At 40.7% G+C, this 10,621-nt stretch overlaps 1 protein-coding gene across 2 annotated transcripts in view; it reads left to right on the top strand.

The window, feature by feature from the left end:
- CHAF1A (chromatin assembly factor 1 subunit A) overlaps positions 1–10,300 on the top strand; it is a 46,222-nt gene extending 35,922 nt beyond the window's left edge. For both annotated transcript variants that reach the window (XM_063455924.1, XM_063455925.1), the window contains exons 10-16: positions 54–288; positions 2,559–2,639; positions 2,826–2,924; positions 4,283–4,532; positions 4,631–5,097; positions 9,612–9,702; positions 10,022–10,300. In XM_063455924.1, coding sequence (XP_063311994.1) covers positions 54–288; positions 2,559–2,639; positions 2,826–2,924; positions 4,283–4,532; positions 4,631–5,097; positions 9,612–9,702; positions 10,022–10,098 — 1,300 coding nt within the window. In that variant the 3' untranslated portion in view covers positions 10,099–10,300. The remainder of the gene's footprint in view (positions 1–53; positions 289–2,558; positions 2,640–2,825; positions 2,925–4,282; positions 4,533–4,630; positions 5,098–9,611; positions 9,703–10,021) is intronic.
- Positions 10,301–10,621: the final 321 nt, after the last annotated feature.

Raw genomic sequence — 10,621 nt, 5'->3', positions numbered from 1 at the left:
TTAAGTTTAAATCCGTACCTGATGATCTCGCCTCTCCTCTCCTCTTTTGGCAGTGATATGATGGAAAGTGAAGTGGATGAGGTACAGGTCTTAGAAGATCCAAAAGTGGTACTTGATGGGAAGTTTATGCATGAATCGCTTGTAAATCAGAATCCTGTTCCTGAGAGACGGAAATTTGGAAGAATGAAGCTGCTACAGTTCTGTGACAATTACAGACCTGCTTACTGGGGCACATGGAACCGTATGAGTTCTGACATATCTGCACGCAAGCCGCTGGCTCAGGACAAGGTATGTATACTGTTGCTATATGCATTCATGATTTATTCTTCGGAATGATTGTAATAGTGAACACAGTCCGTGATGCCAGATTAGTTAGCTGATATGCAACAACCTTTCAAACAATTGCAGGTCTAGCCTACGTGCGTATAATTGTAGATTAATAATTACTCTTTAGTAGTTTAATGGTGCTCTATTAAAACCCAAATGTTTAAAGATTTCACATGGCCAAACTCTAGTGATACTAGATTTTGTGAAAATTGGATATGAAGTTACTGGGCATCCAGATAGCACTTTGTCGAACAGGTTAAACTTGCAGGTTTTATTTCCTCTCAAAAGTCTGTTTTCCTCTGTGGACTATCTGTGCCCTGCACCCTTCTCTCTCTCCCCCCCAAACCCCCTACTTTTTCACGTAGATTTTTTTTAACACTTTATTTCACAAACTTTTTTTTTTTTTTGCACCAGCCCACTGGTGTGAGAGGGTGACTTAAAGTAGAACAGAAGGTGACACCTAAAATGAAAAAGCATTCAGGTTGACAACATATGCAATCATACAGTGTCTTACAAACATTATGACCAATGAGTTGGGGGGGTTTTGTATGTAAGAGAAGGCTATTGGGGGATCCTGGGCTAAATGGGCTTTAAATGTGCATGAGGATGCTTATGTAGAACAGATTGGGAGTCAGCTATGTGGTTCACCGAAGGTCTATGTGTACAACTTTAGAGTTAGTCACCAGATTATTACAGTAATTGTGAGACATTTGAGGGAGCTACTTGCCAGCCGGCTGCTCTACATCCCAGGAAGATGGCAGTTGCTTGTAGCTTGGGGTAGCAGGTAGTGGCCTGAGCTTATGGACGCCTCCGTGCTCCACTAGCATGGGCTAGAGAGCTAACTTTCATATCGAGGGGGAGAGATTCCGGCCATGTGCCGGTGGAAAACCTGTGCAGGGTACGCTATGTGTGAGGCTTTGTAAACTGGAAATTGCAAAAGAAAAGATAAACAACTTCTAACCAAATATAAAGCGAACATTTCCCCAACTAGGGATGATGTGGGACACAAACAGTCTGGAGTTTCAGGTGGTTATCGCTGCATAAGTGTCTAGCCTGGTGCCCTGCGGTATAAATGGGGGTAATATTGGCCGAATCCCATCTGCTAGTTGAGGCATTGTTTTCTGACTCCAGCTCGTGGCAATGCGTCTTCTGGGATTCCCAGGGTCTGCAGTATTGCTGCTGCTTCTTGCATATTCTGCACAGAGTGAAGTGTCCCCTTGCTGGATTTGTAGCGGATGTTATCCCGAAGCAGAGTGGTAAAGGGCTTCATCGCTCTTCTCTATTGAAGTGTATGCCCAGAGAGGTCAGCGTAGAAAGTGAGGGCTGTATTTTCGAAGGAGTAGGGAGATAATCCCTTGAGTGCCGATAATACTGCCGCTTAGTCTGCGCCATTGTGGAATTTCACCACCAGGTCTCGAGTCGCCGTGTCAGGTGCTCTTCGAGGTTTAGGTATGCGAAAGACCCCATCTGGTATCATGCTTTTGGCCTGTTTTGGTTCTAGTAAGGCCCCCCCATCAGTCTCTGCAGCAAGTGAGGCAATTGCTCTGTCGGCACCTCCTCTGGGACATCTCGTACCTTAAGGTTGTTGCGTCGTCTAGCATTGAGAAGCATTGCTCAGTTAGGTCTTGTTTCTTAAGCACGGCCATTTCGATCCAGAGCTCCGCTATGGATTGAGTTGCGGTCTCCGTAGAGGCCTCCACCTTGCCCAAGCTGCTCACCATTCCCTTGAGGTCTGTGCGGAGCAGTGCCATGTCAGCTTGGATGGTTTATTTGTTTTTGGAGGTCCCCCAGCATTGCCTTAAGGGTTGCAGCCATTTACAGGTGCTTCTTTGTCTTTCTGCCCATGGTAAGTTTGGTATCTGAATCTGTTTCACTCTCTGTGGTAGCTGAAATTCGGTGTTATATTAGGATCGCTCATGGAGCTCAGTTTGCATGGGTCAGTCTCTTTCAAACGCTAGGCTCCGCCCCCGAACATGAAACAATTTGTACACTCAGTTTTAATTCCTTGATGTTCCATAGAGAATACCTTTGTAATATGCAATGCACTCGTTCCTAATTTTCAAAGCAGTGCACAGGTTTTCAATTTAGAGCTCGATCATTGCAAAATGATTTTTTTTTTTTTTTTTTTTTTTAAACCTACATAATTTTAGAGGGAATGCAGATTGACAAGTGTATGGAAACTCAAAGTATGATATATGTCCCTTTAACATACTCCTCGAATGTCTTTTCAGAAGTTGCTGGATTATGAAGTGGACAGTGATGAAGAGTGGGAAGAGGAAGAACCCGGAGAGTCCTTGTCTCACAGTGAGGGGGTGAGTGACTCATGTCATTGGAAGAGCTACTTTGAAGTGTTAACCTGTAATTCCTTTACTCAACTTGACACATAATGCAAGCTAATGTTTTGTTTGGTTTTCTTATAAAGCCAACTCTAAAAATTGTTAAAAATATGCCCACTGGCAAGCTAAAAAGTGTAAACAAAAATAAATTTCTTTTAACAGGATGATGACGATGAGCCGAAGGAGGACGAGGAAGATGATGATGGATTCTTCGTTCCTCATGGTTACTTATCAGAGGATGAAAGGGGTGCTTCTGATGAGGTAAAATGCATATTTTTTCTGCAAGATTCACATTTTTGGACTTATGTGGAATCTATTTAACTTTTGTTATTCCTTAATTAAATTTTGTTTCGAAGTTTAGAGTAATTGTATATGATCACACTGTTTTTGGGTAATTGCTTTCTAGCTACTTCTGTAACAGTGGGCTTAGGTTTGCTCTATCCTTATTGGATTAAGGAGGGTTTGGGGTAGCATTAAGGGGTTTAGAATTAAGGAGATGGTAATTTCTGTTATGGTTAAAACCGCCAAATTGTGACAACCAAACACAGCTTGACAGGTCTTCAACGTCTAGTTGCTACTCAGCTTTTTTTTTTTTTTTTTTTTTAAATTATATAAATGATAATGCCGTGGTTTCTAGGTGCCAAGGAGAACACCAGTTTCTTTCCCAGTATAACTATCTGAGAAGAGTACTTCTAAGGGCATATTGCTTCGTGTAGTTGAAGCAATATGTCCAGTTCTGGTGTATAGCATGTCCTTGCAGACTTTTAATGTAAGCACTGCATTTTCAGAGAAAAGGTATTGTTTTTATATTACTGCCATTAGAGGTACTTCTTGTGTCAGTGCTGCACAATGTGCAACACTAAAACTTGGCATCTCCACACTCTGCATGGTGAAACTGAACGCTCTTCATAGAGATGCATATCTGAGGGTATGCAGATTGACGCTGCCAGGCGTTTAGTACATGCGCAACAGCCCCTCCAATGCTTTCCTGTGGATAATATTTATATAATAAAACTTCAAAAGCCCTTTTCTTTATTTTGATATTTAATTTGTTTAGCAGATAATTCTATTTGTTATCCTTATGTGGGGATTAACATTTAAGGATACCAAATTAGGGAGCCATCTACTAAATATACACATAACCACAGATATGCACACACAAACGGACGCACATTTAGTAATTATGAGGTCCACCCAGCCTCCCTACCTTGCTCTAGATGGTCTGGAGTGGATCCTTTCCTTGATGGCCAGTGGTTACTGCTGTGATGGGATTACTGTGCTATTACTGCACAGGTTCCCCCCGCATGCCTAGTAGTGATGCCGATGCTGGGATGACGTAATAACCCAGCTTTCTGCTCACTGCGGGTCAGGTGCGAGCTGTGCAGAAAGAGCACATTAAGTAGTGAACTACCTGCCTCCCTCGCCAGACAGCAACTGGACTGCATTAGAAGCGGTTCAGGGCGCATGTGGGCCGCTGGTTGTATATGCCTGTTCTAAACCAAATTCCTAGCATAACAATACGTAACCCAGCAAGTCCACTTTCAGTGACCAGGCTTCAATTGAGAATATTCTGTCAAACACTTAAATTTCGTGTCTAAAATCTAATTTGTGATTTACAGGACCACAGAGATCCAGAGAACCAAAAGGTGCAACAGCGACTGAAGGCAAAAGAGTGGGACGAGCTGCAGACTAAAGGAAAACGGATACGTGTACTGCAGCCTGTAGTTATTGGGTGCATATGGCAGGGCAGTAGTGCAGCAGAGATTAGACGTCTTCTGAGATTTTCTGTCTGTGTCCTAGAGTCTCCTCCAGCAGAGGAGGACCTGGCGAAGGAAAACAGTTGCAGACGAAATTCAAAGGATCGACAAAGTAAGTTTTGTTGGAGTGCATGTGTTGACTTTCCTTTTTCTTCAGATCTTCATTAAATGTTCTAATGCTCCTTTCCTATGTTTCCTTTCCATGGTCAGTCCTATCCCAACTACTTCCTTTGCTTCATGGAAATGTCAATGGCAGTAAAACAATCATCCATGAGTTCCAGGAGTACTGTCGCCAGGGTCTATTTTCAGAAGGAGAAACCAGCAGTACATCAGTTGGAGTGACCTCAAATTTGAACAGTCCAAACACGGCCCAGCAAACTCCAAACATTACAGTGCCCTCTAAAGCTTGTTTGAAGCGTTTAATATCAGAGAACTCTGTTTATGAGAAAAGGCCAGACCACCGAATGTGTTGGTATGTGCATTCTGAGGTTCTGAAGACCTTTGAGCAAGAGAATCTTCCTGTGCCCTGTCAGTGGACTTATATCACACAAAACTATTCATCACAAGAAGATTGTGGGGTTTCTGCAGGATCAGTGCATTCCACACCTGTATCCAGCAAGCGAAAGTCTGCAGGCAGCATGCCAATAACAAAATTCATGAAAAAAGCAAAGGAGACGGTGAGTCACATAAAATACAAAGTAGTCCTCTGCCTTTGCTCCTCCCATCTACTGTTGCCTTGCCAATCCAGGTTCACTGAAATTTAACTTTGTCTTTACAAGAGTCTGAATTTTATTCCAGGATTGTGGACCATTGATAATCTGATACACTAAGGAGCCACATTCTGCCTCTTTCGTCATGTTTCATAGATTCTTGTCTTCCATAATTTAATGGTTTTAATTTTTATTATTCTGTTGACTTTTTTCCCCATTTGAATTGTGATTCAAAAGTAGTAACTTATAATATCTTCACTACCAGGAACACGCATGATTTGCTGTTAATGTTATTGGAGGTTATTTTCCTCCTAGCTATCTTTTAGCCCTTTGTAAGTTATTCTGCATGGTAAGGATAAGGCTTTTGCACACTGTTCTTTCCTGTGTGCAAAACTTTATCCTGACTAGGCTTCAGTGGTATCTTTGATTAGCACTTATAAGAAGACATTTAGATTTGCCATGTGATTGTTACTTCTGAGGTTTTGTTAAACTTCGACCTACATTTTCTCCACAATTTAACTTTTTGTATTTAGTTAGAAAAGTACAGTTGTCTCCATATTTCAAGTGTCAAATGAGCGTAACCCTTTAAGGACACATGACATGTGTGACATGTCATGATTCCCTTTTATTCCAGAAGTTTGGTCCTTAAGGGGTTAAAGGGACACTACACTGTCCAAATAAAAATCACGGCTTAGTAGATATGCCCCAAATTAAAACATGCATGCATTCAATTAAATGATCACTATAGGGTCAGGAACCACCATCTAGTCCCCCTGTGGATCTGCATGCTGTTTGCCTAAAAAAGACAAGCAGTCTGCTGACATCAGAAGTGGTAGCCTGATTCAATCACAGTGCTTCCCCATAGGATTGGCTGAGAGTGACAAGGAGGCAGATCAGGGGCAGAGCCAGCATGATTCAAACACAGCCCTTGCCAATCAGCATCTCCTCATAGAAATGAATTGAATCAATGAATTTCTATGAGGAAAGTTCAGTGTCTGCATGGAGAGGGAGGAGATACTGAATGTTTGGAAGGATTTTAGGCAGCCATGACCCAGGAAGGATCTCTAACAGCTATCTGAAGAGTGGCCAGTGGAGTTATCACTGTAATGTAAACACTGCATTTTCTCTGAAAAGATAGTGTTTACAGCAAAAAGCCTGACGGTAATGATTCTACTCACCAGAACAAATTCAATAAGCTGTTTTTGTTTTGGTGACTATAGTGTCCCTTTAAGCTTTTTTTTTTTTTTTTTTTTTTTACTGGGTTATATCTAAAATCCGCTTTCAAAAGCTGCAGATCTCTTGTCTGCAGCTTTTTGTAAGAACTTTCCTTCTTCCCTAGCAAAGTGTTTCTGTGGCTGTCCACTCAGACTTTCCAGTGCAACTCAATGAGAAGTCTTTGCTAGGCATTTGCTCTGGACAGTTGCTGCCTCTTGAGTTTAGCTCCACTGAGCTAAACAAACCAGGAAGGTAACCTGTTGTCCAACAGCCAAGGGTGTAACCAGGTACATTTATAAAAGTACCAATTCCTATTGAAATGACAGGAGAGCTATGTTAATGCCATATGTGTTATACTACTTTCTGCCGCAGGGAAAGGGGGTTTATTCCGTAAGAATAGCGTAATGTAATAATGATGCACCAGGGCTTCTAGCTCTGAATATCTGATATTGTAGTTTTCAGAGCTGCAATATGGCCCTGACTATTGGGTACTCCTCTCCAATCACTGTGTGAACATGTTAAACTTACTGTTGAGAGGAACTGAGGAGAGACTCTACGTATTACACACTTGTAAACCTATGTTAAGGTTTGATATTAAGTCTTTTCACAATATAATTGAGGATTAGTCATTTGTCTACTACAGATATAACTATGGTCATGCAATATGGGAGTGCTGACATAACTGGACATTTTGTCACACTGGTACTAAATCTGATGTGGTGATTGGTGAATGTTGATTAATTACTGCTACTCAGCTAAAACCAGTGTTTGTGAAAATGTGCTTGTTGCAAAGTAAATACTCCTTACCAACCCAAAAAACAAACTAATAGGTAAAAATAGGTGTTACATTTCCTATTTATAGTCCTCCTCTAATTGCAATGAGGTTTATAATGTTTCATCTAAACACTTATCTTGGTAATATGCAAGAGCAATGAAAAAACTGTAAAACTGATATTTCAGTACTCTAAAAAGACATGTCTCCTAAACTAAGAAGGTGCAAAAATCAAATTCTTATTATGAACATTTTAAATTATAGCTATTATACAGTGTCATGCAGTAAAGGAAAGATTGGTCATCTAAACTGTGATATTGTGGAATATAGTAATATGCTAAATAGTAAACTAGGCAGTAGTATTTTAACAAATTGAATGCAATGGCATTATGAAGTGGAACAGTAAAATGTTTTAGTGACCCATTATATTACTTTGTATTATGTTATACAAAGTATCGTTAAAGGGGATACTCTAGTTCCAGGAATACAAAGCTTTATTCCTGGCACCACCCTCCCCCTTACTTCATCCCAGCGCCGCCTCTTCAGACGTCACTGACGCAGGGACGCTAATGCGCAGCTAGTGTTGTGTACATTAGACCTCCCCATAGGAAAGCATTGAATAAATGCTTTCCTATAGGGAAATGGCAAACGCTGGATGTCCTGCTGAGCTTGAGGTGTCAGTCAGCAGACCAAAAGTCTGTTACCATTCCGGAAGCTCCTCTAGTGGCTGTGTTAGTGCTGCAATGTTTACATTGCAGCACTAAGTGCAATATGAACACTGCACCCAGACCACTTCAATGAGCTGAAGTGCTCTGGGTGACTATAGTGTCCCTTTAAGGGCAACACTAGGCAGCCTCCTGAAAAACCATAATCCCACCCAGTTAGCAGCTATAATTACTGAGAATACCAAAGATTCCCACTTACTTCAACCACAAGCAGGACAGACTTGTTTAGCCTCCTTTTAAAATTCTACACTGCCTTGTGGTACACGGACTGCTACCGAGGCTATCCAGCGTTAAAAGACAACTGAAAGGTGAGCTAATCTGGCTTCCACAGTGGAGTTTCAGGTTGTCCTAGTGGCGTCTATTATCCATGCATGTCTGAAAATGCGTGGTGTGACCCACCCAGGAGACAGCCAATTGATGAGCAGACCTTGCTTGCACCGCACATGGAACGTACACCTTGGGGCAATGCATTCTGAATGAGCCACTGAGCATGCATAAACGGAACATATATTCCTGGTGCCAAATTTAAATTGCCTAGAATATTGAAACAGCTGAATACAAACCTATATTCCTAATGCGTTAGTGTAGGGTGCCTTGGGCACCATAACTACATCAGAATGAAGTTATAATAATGCCAAGAGGTCCATGGGACAGGCTTGCCTTTAGGAGTTAGGCCAGGGATAGGCAACCTTCGGCTCTCCACATGTTGTGGACTACATCCCCCATAATGCTCTTACACACATAATGCTGGCAAAGCATCATGGGAGGTGTAGTGCAAAACATCTGCAGAGCCGAAGGTTGCCTATGCCTGAGTTAGGCCATACACTAATGATTTAAAAGGACACTATAGTCACCAGAACTACAGCTTAATGTAGTTGTTCTGGTAAGTATAATTATTCCCTTCCGGTATTTCCATGCAAACAGTCTGTTCAGAGAAAATGCAGTGTTTACATTGCCCCCTAGGGGTACCTCCTGGGGCAGGGCTGCACAGGCAGCTCTTCCGTTCAGCGTCTGCTGAATTTTCCTCCTAGAGATGCATTGATTCAATGCATCTCCATGAGGTGGTGCTGGTTGGCCAAAACTGTTTTGCCTCGCCCCAACCTGCCTCCTTGCTGGTTTCAGCAATTGGATTGGTTAAAAATCGTAAATTCTGATATCAAGGAGGCGGATCGGGTGCAGGACTTGCATGACGCTGGAAAAAAGGTGTTTCTAAGGAGGCAAGCCACCTAAGTGGTGGGTTTAACACTATAGGGTCAGGAATACATGTTTGTGTTCCTGACCCTATAGTGTTGATTGAATCCAGCGCAGTTTCGGCTCTGCCCTGGTTCTCAGCATCAGCTGATGTTTTCAGCCAATCAGTTGCCCCTGTCTGAGATTTTGTGTGCAGAATCTTATAGGTCATCTTGACAAAAATTTGATTGTTGCACCTTGTTAATCACAATATAGGTGATATGTCTTTAAAAGTACTGATTTTGTTTTAGTGTTTTGTTGCATTTTGCATATTTTTTAGGATGTATTTAACAAATGATGCAATGATAGTATGTAATGTCTAATTTGTTTTAGTTCACTTGCACTGGACATTTATTTTTTTTTTTTTTTCTTAGACCACATATGATTCAAATGCAAAATATATTGTGGTGTATACATCATTTGTTTAAACCATTTCTGAATAAGTCTTCAAGTAATTTTATAGTGAAATGCTGTTCAAAATTAGTGTATACAGTGAAACTGCAAACTGAACTTTTTTTTAATGAATTCTGTCATTGCAGGTAGATGTTATGGAAACTGATGGTTTCCAAGCTGACACAGAGGAAGAGGATGATGAAGACTGTATGATTGTGGATGAGCAGGAGAGTAAAGGTAAATGCAGAGCTGATTCCCCCTCTTTGGGATATAAAAAGAGATTTAAATTGGGGTATGAAACTTTTTTCTTGCACCATTGTTTAATTTCCTGATTTGTCTTGTATTTAACAATAGAGCAATCAATATAGTTAAAGGAACACATCTAGGCACCCAAATGTCATCTTAAGTGTTTTTTAGTCCAAAGACCCGATCCCTCCTCTTTTCTTTTAAAACGGATTATTTCATTGAAGGTGGTTTAGCTGGATTTCTAGTGTTCCTTTCATGATAAAGGGAAGCTAAAACGAAATATTTAAATTTTTTATGCTTTATTTCACAGATGTAGCGACTTCCACTTTACTCAATTCGGAGATTACCCGGGATGATGGAGCTGTCCCTGCATCTTGCCAAGCTTGAAACTTTAATACTAATCAGTATATATGTAGAATGTTTGGATATTTTAAAATATTTTTTAAAAAAAAACCTTGTTTGAGTGTATGGTATACGTGAAACCACGGTGTATAAAGGACAGCACTTTCATGCTCCAAATCCCAAAAAAATTTAATTTCTTCCAGGCTGTAAGACTAATTTGTCTCTAATAAAGCATTATTCAAATTTACTTTGGTCAAGCCACTATTTCTCAAATGTCATGTTTAATTGAAAACTCTTAGCGCTTGGGCTGGCTGAATGTCCTCTTTTGTTCTTTTGAATATATTGTAAACAAGATAACATAATTATTACTCCCTCTGCTGCATGTTTTATATGTAAATGTACAGACATGTAAACGCAAACCAAGTTACACACTAGAAAATATTGGTAACCATTTAATATACAAGGATGATCACATTGAATATAACTACTTATAGTTTTCCACATAAATTATTACTCTAAATCGGAGATTCTAAACGTGCTTAGGACAATTCTCCAAGAGCTATGGGGT

This window comes from Pelobates fuscus, chromosome 5, assembly GCF_036172605.1.
Source record: "Pelobates fuscus isolate aPelFus1 chromosome 5, aPelFus1.pri, whole genome shotgun sequence".
Lineage (NCBI taxonomy): Eukaryota > Metazoa > Chordata > Amphibia > Anura > Pelobatidae > Pelobates > Pelobates fuscus.
This window is presented reverse-complemented; position numbering and strand designations above follow the sequence as displayed.